The sequence below is a fragment of the Manacus candei genome, unplaced genomic scaffold (genome assembly GCF_025592945.1).
Source record: "Manacus candei isolate 608988 ecotype Guabito, Panama unplaced genomic scaffold, ASM2559294v1 h1tg000128l, whole genome shotgun sequence".
Classification (NCBI taxonomy): Eukaryota; Metazoa; Chordata; class Aves; order Passeriformes; family Pipridae; genus Manacus; species Manacus candei.
The window spans coordinates 649779-662255 of record NW_026138176.1 but is presented as its reverse complement, the minus strand read 5'-3'; the positions used below and the strand labels follow the sequence as shown (position 1 = coordinate 662255).

The window sequence follows — 12477 nt, the reverse complement described above, 5'->3', positions numbered from 1 at the left end:
CGCGATGCTCCGGGGCGGGACAAGCTGCAAAAAGTATTAATGAGCATTAAAGTCGCCTTAAAGCAGCGGTAAAACCCGACGCAATTAACGAGATCGCTGCTGAGGAAAAGAAAAAGTCAGCGATAGCAGAGGATGGTTTCGATCCATCGACCTCTGGGTTATGGGCCCAGCACGCTCCCGCTGCGCCACTCTGCTGCTGCGCCCAAACCTCCCCGGCCGCGATGTAAGGCACCAACCCGCTCGCGCCCCATTCACAGACCCGGCTCCCCCCGGTGGCCGCGCGCCGCTATTGGTGGTTTCCGCCTTAGATTGATGCGCGGCCAGACCAATGGATAGCGGGGAATGGCCCCGGGAGGGCGGGCCGGCGGAGGGAGGTGACCAATGGGAGGGAGGGTTGCTGCGGGGTCTGAGAGCGGCGGTTCATTGTTGGGAGCGGCGGAGACATGAGGTGGGGGAAAACCGAGAATGGGGGGGATACCGGGAATGGGGGATACCGGGAATGAGAGAGGGGATATCGGGAATGGGGGGATACCGGGAATGAGGGGGGGACCAGGACCGGGACCGGGGAGGGAACGGGGGAGAACCGGGGGGTAACCGGGACTGGGGGGACACCGGACAGGGGGCGGCGGGATCGGGGCGGATCGGGATGGAACCAGCGGGGGGACAGGACCGGGACCGGGAGGGGTAACGGGGAGCGGCGGGATGGGGGGTGTGGGGGTGGGACCGGCGATCGCTCGGACCCCCTGTTATCGCTCCCGTTCTCTCCCCGCAGGGGTGACCGAGGCCGCGGCCGCGGCGGCCGCTTCGGATCCAGGGGAGTCCTGGGAATGCTTCAGATGCGGGGAGGGCGGTAGGGGAGTCCTGGGGGGGGATGCTCAGGTAACCCTGCCAGGCCATCCCACATGTCGTGACAGCGCTCTGTCGTGACAGGAGGGTGGGTTTGGGGGGGACAAAGCCCTGCCCAGAGAGTGAAGTGGGGTCTTCTCTCCCCTTTAGGTTCCGGCCCTTTGTGCCCCACATCCCCTTTGACTTCTATGTTGTGAGTAACCCCCGTTCCGAGGGGATCCAGGGGGGCTTTTCTGGGGATTGCCAGGGGTTTTCCAGCTTGAACGACCCCCCATCCCTGGTTTGGGGGCGTTGGATCATTTTTTGGGAGGGATTATACCAGATCAATCCCTGGATTGAGGTTTGTCCCCCCTCTCCAACCCTCGGGGTGACCCCAATACCTGTCACCTCCTCTCAGGTGTCCTCTCGGTCCCGCAGCAACACCTGTTTCCCACCTTTTCCAGGAAGAAATCATTCCCTCATCCCGAATTCCCTGAGTTTCTGCCCTTTAGGGATGTGATTCCAAGGCCCGGTAGCTGCAGATTTAATGAGTTAAATTATTAAATTAATTAATATAGTTAATAAAACCCTCTGAAGCTGCACAGGTGGGAGCTCCTGGACACTTGTGGAGCTCCGGTAGGATCATGTGAACAGGGAATTGTGTTGGAAAGTAAAATCCCAGTGGGAATTTCATCCCATTCCAGTGTGAGATGGCCTTTCCTCGTGTCAAACCTGCAGCTGATGAGACAGCCTTCAGTGAGGCCCTGCTCAAGAGGAATCAGGACCTGGCTCCCACCGCTGCTGAGCAGGTGCCCAAAATTCCCTCAGATCCTTGGGATGGGTGTTGGAGAATCCGAAGTCCTTCAGGGACTCACAGGAGCGGCCTAAAAATGAATTAATTCTCTGGAATGAGCACCCAGGAGGAGATTCTTGGATGATTTTGTGCTCTGCAAGTGGAATTGTTGAGAGGTTTTCCTGGATAATCCCCCCCTCCTGTTCCTTCCCAGGCTTCCATCCTGTCCCTGGTGACCAAGATCAACAATGTCATCGACAACTTAATCGTGGCACCCGGAACCTTTGAAGTGGTGAGCCCAAAGTTGGGAAAAGAGCTCCGTGGGGAGATGATGGACTGGTGGGATTGGGAAAAGAGCGCCCTGGAGAGATGGTCCCTCACAAGGGCCCTGGTGGTCCTGGCCCAGGGCAGATTAAGGATAAATACTGAGCCCCCAAAATGCTGCACTGTGTTGAATTCCTGGGATTTGGGGTTGTCCTTCCCACAGCAAATTGAGGAGGTTCGCCAGGTGGGCTCCTACAAGAAGGGCACGATGACCACGGGGCACAACGTGGCGGATCTGGTGGTGATCCTGAAGATCCTGCCCACCCGTGAGTGCTGGCTGGCTGGGATCAGGTGGGATCGGAGCGACTCCCAGCCCTGCTCCAACCCTTCTCCTTTTCCTTCTTTTCCCCAGTGGAAGCCGTGGCAGCCTTGGGGAACAAGGTAGTGGAGAGCCTGAGGGCTCAGGACCCCAGCGAAGGTGGGACCTCTGGAGCGATGCAGGCTGAGTTCCCGTGTTCCCAGGAGTTTTCCAGCCCCTCCATGTGGAATTCCCGGTTTTCCCCCCCAGTGCTGACCATGCTGACCAACGAGACGGGCTTTGAGATCAGCTCAGCCGACGCCACGGTGAAGATCCTCATCACCACCGTGCCACCCAACCTGCGCAAGCTGGACCCGGAGCTGCACCGTGAGGGCCCGGCCGCGCTTCCCACTGGGATCCGGGGCAGAGGGAGTGCCTGGTGCGCCCTCCCTGTGCCTCTTTGGGTTGGAAAACTGGGACTTTGTGCTTCTTGCAGTGGACATCAAGGTGCTGCAGAGCGCCCTGGCCGCCATCCGGCACGCGCGGTGGTTCGAGGAGAACGCCTCGCAGTCCACGTGAGTTCCAAGGGAATCATGGATCCAAGGATCATGGGTCTCCCTATGGAGAATGTGGAGTGGTGCTGGTGGTGCAGGACTGACCCTCCTCCTGCCTCTGCCCCAGGGTGAAGGTCCTGATCCGGCTGCTCAAGGACCTGAGGATCCGCTTCCCCGGCTTTGAGCCGCTCACGCCGTGGATCCTGGACCTGCTGGTGGGGGACATGGATGTGGAGCTGATCCCGATCCCAATCCCAGTAGGGCTTGGGATTCTCCCCCTGAGCTGGGATTCTTCCCTTCCTGCCCTAATTCCTCTGCCCTTCCCTTTCCAGGGGCACTACGCCGTGATGAACAACCCCACCCGGCAGCCCCTGGCTCTCAACATCGCCTACAGGTCAATCCCAGGGGATAAATTCCTGCTGTGGCTCCGTTTTCCCCGTAAAACCACTGGAGCGGTGCCTGAGAGATGAATCCAGCTCCTCCAGCTGGGAGCTGCTGGCTGTATTTCTGCTGGAATGCTCCAGTTTGAACCTGAAATGTCCTGTGTGCAGGCGCTGCCTCCAGATCCTGGCAGCTGGGCTCTTCCTGCCCGGATCTGTGGGCATCACGGATCCCTGCGAGAGCGGCAACTTCCGGGTGCACACGGTGATGACGCTGGAACAGCAGGTGAGGGAGATCCCCGCAGGGGAGGGGTGCTCGCAGGGGAGGGGATGCTCAGGAGGTCCCTGTCCCTGCACTGACCCCTCCCCACCCCCAGGACATGGTGTGTTACACGGCCCAGACCCTCGTCCGCATCCTGTCCCACGGGGGCTACCGGAAAATCCTGGGACAGGAGGGAGATGCCAGCTGTGAGTGGGGGTGTCCCTGTGAGAATGGGGCTGGAATCCCAGGGGTGTCCGGGTGGGAATGGGGCTGGAATCCCTGGAGTGTCCAGGTGGGAATAGGGCTGGACTCCCAGGGGCATTCAGGGGGGAATGGAGCTGGAATCCCGGGGGTGTCCAGGTGGGAATGGGGCTGGAATCCAGTGCCACCTGTTGGGGCAGACCTGGCGTCCGAGATGTCCACGTGGGACGGGGTGATTGTGACACCCTCGGAGAAGGCTTACGAGAAACCTCCAGAGAAGAAGGAAGGGGAGGAGGAAGAGGAAAACCAGGAAGAGCCAGCAGCAGGAGAGGAGGAGGAGAGCATGGAGACCCAGGAGTGAGGGCACAGGGACACCTGGGGCAGGAGAAGGCCTCTGACTTGGCCCTGTCCGTGTTTTATAAGTTGCACATTAAAGTGTTCCCCCTTTCCAGTGAGTCCTGGTTGGTCAGGGACACACAGGATGGATGGGAATGACGCTGGTGGGGTGGCAGGAGAAGGTTCCAGAAGTTGAAAGGACCCACCTGGGGGGTGTCTGAACCCCAAATCCCACCTGAGGACACCTAAATCCCACCTGGGGCTGCCCAAACCCCAAATCCCACCTGGCGACACCCAAACCCTACCTGGGGGGTGCCCTCACTTCACCGTGGGCTTCCCAAACCCCCTTGGGGCTGCCCAGTGCCTCCAAACCCCCCTGGGGCTGCCCAACGCCCCCTGCTTGTGCCCAGACCCCCCCTGGCAACCCCTGCTTTCCCCACTGTCCCCAAGACCCCTCAGGGACGTGGCACCATCACGGACTCCGGCGTCACTTTTATTCCAGCGCCCCCAAATCGGGCACACGACTCGGGGGGAGGTCCCTGCTCCCCGTGTGGCAGGTGAGGAGGGACACCCCCCGAATTCCCAAGGCTGTGATCCCGGGGATACCTGCTCCCCTGGCTCTCACTTGCCCTGGTAGCCCCCAGCCTCCAGCATCGCCCTCCTCCGCACGGTCTCCTTGGCCACGCTGTGGTTCAGCCTCCGTAGCCGCTCCTGGGCAGGAAAACCCCCCTCTGTGAGTGCCCAGGGGGGCTCTGGGACCCCCCACAACCCCTCTTTGCCCCCCAGAGCCCCACCTGGGCGTTCTGCAGGATGTTGTTGACCAGCACCACCCGGCGCCGGGCGTTGAGCAGCTTCTTCACGTAGGGGTCGAGGTCAAGGGCCACCTTCTGGTCCTCATTGATGCGGCAAAGCTCTGAGGAGGGGGCACAGAGCCAGTGAACCCCCTGTGCCCCCCAAACCTGGGGGTGAGGGGTGGCAGACGTGACCCCCCCCCCGTTTTTGGCTCACCTGTGGCCAGGCTGTCGATGTGCTCCCGCAGCTCCACCTGGCTCTCCCTGCGAGGGGACAGGGAAAACATTGGACCCCGCCCCAAAGGCCCCTCAATATGGGATCTGTGCCCTCAGCACCCCCCAGCCGAAAAGTCACCCCCCCAGGGGACCTGAACTCCCCTGAGATACCATAGATACCCTCTCAGCCCCACCTGTCCCTCAGCCCCCGCGCTCCCCCCGCCGCTCCCGGCCCGCCCTGCCCGGTCCGCGTGGCCGTACCTGACGCTGTGGACGTGATGGTCGAGCTGTCTCACGGCGGGGCGCAGGAATTGCAGCAGCCCCTCAGCGAAGAGCTCCCGGGCCGCGGGGCCGCTCCCCACCGCCATCTTGGCCCCCCACGCGCCGCTGGGGCTGCTGGGAAACCGAGTCCGCCGGGACGGGAAAGGCCGCGAGGGCTGATGGGCAATGTAGCCCCGAGTGGGGACAGACGAGGCGCAGCTCAGGAACATCTAGAGGCACAACCGCACCCGCTGACAGACAGGCCACAAACCCCAATCCCGTCCATTACAGAACGGTTAAAACAACACGTTTGGGGTCCTTTCACCTTGTTTTTTTTGCTTTTTTTCCTCCTCTTTTTTTAGGGCTTTCCCTCGTTCCCTCAGCCCTTTCCCTCAGCCCCTTCCTATTCCTCAGCCCTCTCCTGCCTACCCTCAGCCCCCTCAATCCCGTTTCCGGCATTTGCCCGTTCCCCTCAGTAACAAAAGCAGCGGCCGGAGAGCGTGAGAGGCCGCCGCGCCGTAGCCAATGGCAGCCGCCGTAACAACCGTCCCACGCCTCGCCAGCCAATAGCGGCTGCGCTTACACTGCCTGAGCACACACGGGCCCAGCCCCCGGCGCCGCTGGGTCCCGGCGCCCGCCCGGCCCCGATCCCACCGGGAATGCCGCCGGACTCCGGCCCCGATCCCACCGGGAATGCCGCCGGACTCCGGCCCCGATCCCACCGGGAATGCCGCCGGACTCCGGCCCCGATCCCACCGGGAATGCCGCCGGACTCCGGCCCCGATCCCAACTCGATGGAGCCGGTGGGTTCCTGGGGCTGTGACCGCATTCCCTCCACTTCCTTCTGCCCCTATAGAGTAATTCCATGGCAGAGGAGGAGGAGAAAAATCCCATTTTCTGGGAAAAAACCCCAACCCCTAAACATGGCTTTGGGAATTTTCTCCTTTGTTATAACCAACCAGAAATGCAAGATTCCAATGGAACCAGAATAGGTCACAGAAAGGGTGAAATTCAAACCTGGAAGGGAATCACAAACCCTTCACCAAGCCACGGGGCTCAATTGTTTTTTGGGGAAAAATGACAGATTTTGGAGTCTGTGCTGTAAGAGATAGTTCTGATGCTCTGCTTCGTTGTCCCAGCTGGAATTTTATGTCCCTGCCTCCCATTCCTTTAAACAAGCACTTGAACCACAGAAACACGGTGCCAAAGGAACTTTAAACCCCAAAAAAATCCACTAAAAGGGAATTTTCCTCCTGCTCCAACCTACAGGAACTTCTGGTGTGGAACAAGAGGATTTGAGCATCCTGAAGGAAAACAACAGCTAAACTTGGGCTCTTGGCCCTGCTGGGATGGTTGGGTTTGGCTTCAGGTGGGTTCAACTGAACTCTACAGGAGTGAACCTGGCGATCCAAAAATACAACCGAGCCATCCCAAAATCCCAACAAGAGCATCCCAGAACACAACGAAAACATCCCCAAATCCAACAGAAACACCCCAAACCCCAACCATGGAGTTCCAGAGGCACACCAAGGCCTGACCTCCATCCCACGGACGCATCATCAGTGGTGGATCCATCCCATTTTCCTCAGAGGGGGGAAAAAAAAAACACCGAAAAAGATCCCCCCCAAAAAACAATCCAAAAAAAAGTTTAATACAACAGAGAGAGTATCAAAACATCGAAGAACACACTAAGTCTGAATTCTCCATGGGGAATGGAGAAGGGCTCTCCCAGCACAGCACAAGCTCCGTGGGCAGTCCTGGCCCCTCAGTCGGTGGCCTCGGGATCAGTCTGTGCCATGTAGGCGTCCAGCTCGGCGTCTAGGTGTCCCTTGGTCTTGGACATGTAGGCGTCCAGCTGGTTGTCCAGCTGCTCCTTGGTCAGGGCTGGCCGTGCGGAGCCTCTGCCACGGCCTCGGCCTCTCCCGCGGCCCCCGAAGCCGCCCCGGCCCCGGCTGGACATGCCGCGACCTGGCAGGGATGGAAAACCAGTCACAACTTCCAGCCAAGGAATTCTCAACTCCCGATTCCCTACCCCAGCCCTCCAGGTGCCCAGAGAGATGGTGGAGCCATGGATACACGCCCAGCTCGCTCCAGTCCCCTCTGTGTTTGTCAGCCCAAGAGCCACCGCTCAAAGCTGCTGAAGAATCGGGAGCTTCCCGAGAATTCCTTAGTCCCAGCCCAACCATAACATCTGGCTGTCCCCACCCCTCCTCCAACAGCTGGCTCCAGGTTTTCCTCTCCCACCCAATTCAAGCTCCTTCTCCATTTTATTGTTAAAAATAACCAGCTCTTGGATAAATGAGCTTTTCAAATTCCAGACTTGGAATTTTAGAGGTTGGAGGTTCCACACCCCGACCTTGAGCAGGAGAAGGGACTGCAGCTGAACTCCCGTTATCCCTGAGGTCTGGGCACACTCACCTCTGCCTCCGAGCCCCCCTCGGCCCATGGCCCCTCGGCCCAGGCCACCTCTTCCTGGCCCTCCACGGCCCCTGAGCCCTCCTCTCCGCAGCCCCATACGGGGGGCGATCCCCCTCCCGCCGCGGAGCAGCCCCTGACCTGTGATGGAACAGCCAAAAAAAACGGGATTTCAGGCTGAGGAACAGCCAGGGGGACGTCAGGGCTGCGGGCAGGGGGTGGTACCCACCTCGGAGCGCGGCAGCCCCTCGGATCATGGCCCGGGCGCCGCGGCCCCGCAGGGCCCCCCGTGGAATTCCGCGCTGGCCCAGGGCCAGGCCCCGGCCCCCCAGGGCCCCCCGGGCCAGTGCTCCCGCCGGCCGGCCCAGCCGAGCCTGGATGTTGCTCTTCCCGAGACGCTGTTTCAAGCTCTTCTGGAAGAGAGGATCGGGAAAGGAAAGAGCGGAAGTCATGCAGCAATCTGGGATTGGGGACACGACATGAGATGTGGGATAACACTCCTAAAACGCAGGGCTATGCCTGGAAGCCAGGCCTGCATTCCCAAAACAATCAGCAACTCCTCTGTTTTCCTCGCAGCCGAGGGAGGGTGGAGCTGGGGTGGGGTTTTAAGGGCTGGAGGTGGGACTGTGAGGTGAAGCACTCGGCAGCTCCCGAACCCCGGGATGAGACATTTCTCTGGAAAAATAGAGAGGAGACATCAACAGCCAGCACTGAACACCCCCACGGTAACAGCAGCCACCAGGAAGTGACAAATCACTTATCTGAGGTAAAAAGCGGGATTTTCTGCAAGTCCCTCAAGGTGTCTTGTTTTTAGGATCATGGAATATCCCAAACGGGAAAGGACCCACAAGGATTGAGTCCAACCCCTGGCCCTGCACAGACACCCCAACAATCCCATCGTGTCCCTCAAGCTTTGTCCAAACGCTCCTGGAGCTCAGGCAGCCTTGGGGCCGTGTCCACTGCCCTGGGGAGCCTGGTCAGTGCCCAACCAACTACCCTCTGGGAGAAAAACCTTTTCCTAAAATCCAGCCTAACCCTCCCCTGGCACAGCTCCAGCTGTTCCCTCAGGTCCTGTCCCTGCTCACACGGAGCAGAGATCGGAGCTGCCCCTCAGGAGGAGCTGCAGCCCCCTGAGGTCTCCCACCAGTCTCGTCTCTTCCAGCTGAACAAGCCTCAGTTGCTCCTCGTGCGGCCCCTCCAGACCCTTCCCCATCCTTGTGTCCCTCCTTTTGGACCTCCAAGAGCCTTTTTACAGAATCTCAGAATCCCTGAGGTTGGAAAAGCCCTCCCAGCCCATGGAGTCCACCCTGTGCCCCATCCCCACCTCGTCCCCCAGCCCAGAGCACTCAGTGCCACAGCCAGTCCTTCCCTGGACACCTCCGGGGCTGGGGACTCCCCCACCTCCCTGGGCAGCCTCTGCCAAGGCCTGAACAACCTTTCCATGGGGAAATTCCTCCTCACGGCCAACCTGACCCTCCTGTTGGGAGCTGAGAGAAGATCCTCCCTGAGCCTCCTTTTCTCCAGTGATCCCTCACAGGACTCACCCTCCAGCCCCTTCCCTTCTTGGGACTCTTTATCTCTGAGGAGCTTATTTTCCACATCCCTCCAAGCCCAAAATCCAGCTTTTCCTCACCTGTTTGAGCTTCAGAGCAGCCTGGACAGACGGTCTGTTCTCCATCTGCTGGGCCAGGCGTCTGTTTCTGGCGCTGGCCAGCTGCTGCTGCTGCATGGTGGCCCGAATATTCACCGGCATCGGCTGTTTGTTCTTCAGCATGTTAGTGAAGCTTCAAGGTCGAATAAAACGGGGTTTAATTAAAGCTTAAAACACACAATTACTGGCATTTCACGGTGCTCGAGTGGGTCTCCAGCTCCCATGAACCTTATGCAAAGAGTGGTACTTTTATGGGATTACGGATTCCTCGCTTGCCACGAGGACTGGAAAAGGCAGGAATGAGGTGGAAGTTCAGTCAGGATGAGAAAGCTGGAGGTTTAGTGGGTTTAGAGGTGGCAGAAGGGGTGACAACCAGCAGGAAGCAGGGATGGCCATGACAGGTGGGAGAAACGGGACAGCAAAAGCCAAATTAATCCCCCAAAATCTGAGAAAAGCCTAAAAACTCCAGGCCAGGAGGCAGGTTAGAAGGACACTGTGCCCTGAAATGCCTGGTGTGCTCTGGCACTGCGGGAACCAGGTTGGAAATGATCACTTTTAAGGCTTTTCCAACATCAAATAATGCCATGATTCTACAAAATTCCACCACCCAAAGCACCTCCTAATTTCCACCCAACTGTTTTCCTGAAATGAGGCCACTTGAGAATTTGTTTGGTGCTTTTAGTGCTTAATTTAAGAGCAAGCACGCAGTGAGATGGTAAATAAAGCCCCTGAACAGCATCCTGGGAGCTGAAGAGTGGAATAAATCCCCTAAAAATGAGGAATATGGGCTGATGTGCCAGTAAGCTCAGCCTACAGCTCCCTGCAGCGCTGCTGGAGCAAGAACTGCCCCAAAACTTCTCAATCGTAAGAGAATTAACCCCAAAGTGCTCAGCAGGGCAGCGAGACACCCGTTAGTCGTCACAGAGGAGCCACACGTGGAAAACCAGCGGAATGACCCACAGGAAGAGCACGAGGACAGAGGAGAGATGGAGGTGAAGCGAAGCATTTGCCTCTTACAAGGCCCAAAGAGCCTTTGGGCTGGTTCCAGGGGCCACCACCGGCCTCTTACAGGGCTCACCCGGGCAGGTGGGACCCTCGGGCGCGGCGGCCGGGCCAAAATACCAATGTCAAAAACATGTGGGAGAGACAGGGAGGGTGCGTGAGGTTGGTCTCTGCTCTTACAACACATCCCACCGCATTTCCGTGGCACGCGAACATTAAACCACGGAGCAATCCCTCCGCAACTGGGCCCTTTTAACCCGCTGTGCCACTGGACCTGGAGGCGAAGGCAGGTGTGGAGGCACCTGCTCGCTCGACGAGGTTAAAAGAGGGCGGGACCCACGGTGGGCTTGGATTTGGGCAGTGAGAATTAAGTATAAAAACATGGTTTCTTAGGAGCTGAAGGTGCCGTTGGCTTCCTCACCGCTCGTTCAGAGACATCTTGGTGGTGCTCTTTAGCACGACCTTCGGTGCTGACTGTGCAGCCATCTTCAGAGAATCTGCAAAACAGGGCCAAAAGGGAGAATTTACACCTTTATTCTAAATTTCTACTGTTAAATATTAAATAATCCCTCCATTTTTGTCCCTTGAGTGGAGAAAAAAAACCAACCTACCCCACTCCTATGTGTAATATATTATTTTTAGTGTTTTCTAGCCCTTTGCCAAAATTTTTAGGTTCTGATTGTGATGATTTTAGAGACTGTGTGATTTTTTAATGTTTTGTAGCCCCCCTGCCAGTTTTAATAAATCAAGGAGCGACTTTAACTCATCCTTACCAAAAATTTATCTTTTTGTAGTGAATATTTTGCCAATATTAAGAATAGTAATACAAAAATCCAGCAGCAAGATGGCAACCAAGTGGCACCTTCAGAGAAAAATTTTCCAAACAAAGCCAAAAATATCAAAATTATACGATTATATGCTTATATGGTTAAACGTTAAAAAATTCTCCATTCTGGGTGGAGAGAACTGAGAGGCAGGTTATGGGTATAATAATAACAGACTTTTAGTATTTTCTAGCCCTAATAAATCAGGGAGTTACTTTATTTCACCCTTACTAAAAAGGTGTCTTACAGTGAATATTTTCCTATTATTTGGGGTAATAATACAAAAGTCCAGCAGCAAATGGCAACCAAATGCCTTTAGCACAGTAACACCTCCACATTTCCCACGTTTTTAGCACCAGCAAGAGGCGAATCCCAATTTTAAGGGCACAGGGTGTAAAATCGGGAATAAAAATCTAAGATTATGCTACACAAGCATCATATCCTTTAAAAATACCGAGGTTCCACCTGACTCAGGGCAGGGATTTAAATCCCCCCCAGTGCTGGATGCTACGGAAACGTGCTGAGCTCCAACCCCCGAGCTCTGCAGATCGATTTATTAATTTATTTTTATAATTAGCACCAAATTTAACGGGTGGGTGACCGGGCCGCGCTCACCCTACAACACCCTCAAACCCTCGCTTTTTGGAGAGGATTTACAGCCAGAAATCGAGCCAACCGGCAGCCTCGCTCCTGTTTTTAATTATTTTTAATAATTTTAGTGGGCTTTTAAAAATATAAAGTGGTTTTTAAGCCTTTTTTTTTTCTTGAGTGACCGTCGCGGGGGTATCCCCGCTCCGCCCCCGTCAGCCCCGAGAACAGCTCCGGGCACGGAGCCGGGGGAAGAGGGACCCCCCCCCCAGAACCCTGAGGGGACCCTCCGGAGCTCTAAGGGGGCCCCGAGGCCTGTCCCGCCCCCTTCCCCCCAGCCGGGGCAGTCTCTCACCGAAGCAGACGGTCGCCAGGTCTCCGGTGGCTCCGGCGGGCGGGCAGGTGTTAGCGGGGCCGGTGTGGGGCAGGCGCGGGGCCGAGGCCGGGGCCGGGGCCGGGGCTGGCGCTGAGCTCCGCCCGCTCCCGCCGCCGCTTCTCCCTCAGCCGCCCGCGACAAAATGGCGGCGGCGCTGCTCCCGCCCCCCCGAAATGGCGGCCGCGCGCCCGGCCACGCCCAACGCGCTCGCGAGCCACGCAAGGAGAGCGCTGATTGGTGTTCCCCCGGGAAAGGAGGGGGGGGGGGCAGATGAGGGGGGGAAACTATGGTATCCGTGGACGTCATATTGACGTGATGACGTCACGTGGATCGGGTGTCGTCATGGAATCCTGGGAGCAGGGAATCATGGGATTGTGGAATGGTGGAGTCATACAATCATGGTATCGTGGAGTCGCAGAATCATGGAATCGCAGAATTCT

General features: G+C 57.6%; 3 protein-coding genes and 1 non-coding gene across 7 annotated transcripts; 1 reads left to right on the top strand and 3 right to left on the bottom strand.

Annotated features, from left to right (window-relative positions):
* Positions 1–123: 123 nt before the first annotated feature.
* TRNAM-CAU (transfer RNA methionine (anticodon CAU)) lies at positions 124–195 on the bottom strand. The gene has a single exon. It is a non-coding gene; the product is annotated as a tRNA-Met (tRNA).
* A 169-nt stretch (positions 196–364) lies between these two features.
* ILF2 (interleukin enhancer binding factor 2) lies at positions 365–4032 on the top strand. Its single transcript, XM_051771038.1, has 14 exons — positions 365–448; positions 773–815; positions 998–1039; positions 1530–1634; positions 1833–1910; positions 2106–2208; positions 2295–2360; positions 2451–2567; positions 2677–2755; positions 2862–2949; positions 3067–3128; positions 3286–3400; positions 3492–3582; positions 3778–4032. The coding sequence occupies exons 1-14, from the start codon at positions 444–446 to the stop codon at positions 3936–3938; spliced, it is 1155 nt and encodes a 384-aa protein (XP_051626998.1). The 5' UTR covers positions 365–443; the 3' UTR covers positions 3939–4032.
* A 358-nt stretch (positions 4033–4390) lies between these two features.
* Positions 4391–5716, bottom strand: SNAPIN (SNAP associated protein). The gene is made up of 5 exons (XM_051771063.1): positions 5611–5716; positions 5182–5411; positions 4922–4968; positions 4708–4826; positions 4391–4624 (listed from the first exon to the last, which is right to left on the bottom strand). Exons 1-5 carry the CDS (start codon positions 5638–5640, stop codon positions 4535–4537), a joined length of 516 nt encoding a protein of 171 aa, XP_051627023.1. The 5' UTR covers positions 5641–5716; the 3' UTR covers positions 4391–4534.
* Positions 5717–6811: 1095 nt separating this feature from the next.
* Positions 6812–12160, bottom strand: CHTOP (chromatin target of PRMT1). Of its 4 annotated transcripts, none has more exons than XM_051771050.1 (6): positions 12017–12160; positions 10671–10746; positions 9230–9380; positions 7826–8009; positions 7600–7737; positions 6812–7149 (listed from the first exon to the last, which is right to left on the bottom strand). In XM_051771050.1, the coding sequence occupies exons 2-6, from the start codon at positions 10733–10735 to the stop codon at positions 6947–6949; spliced, it is 741 nt and encodes a 246-aa protein (XP_051627010.1). In that variant the 5' UTR covers positions 10736–10746; positions 12017–12160; the 3' UTR covers positions 6812–6946. The 4 variants fall into 4 exon arrangements, with proteins under 4 accessions (XP_051627010.1, XP_051627011.1, XP_051627009.1 ...); XM_051771051.1 differs by having other exon boundaries at positions 7826–8006; XM_051771049.1 differs by lacking the exon at positions 6812–7149 and having other exon boundaries at positions 7190–7737.
* Between the last annotated feature and the right edge of the window lie 317 nt (positions 12161–12477).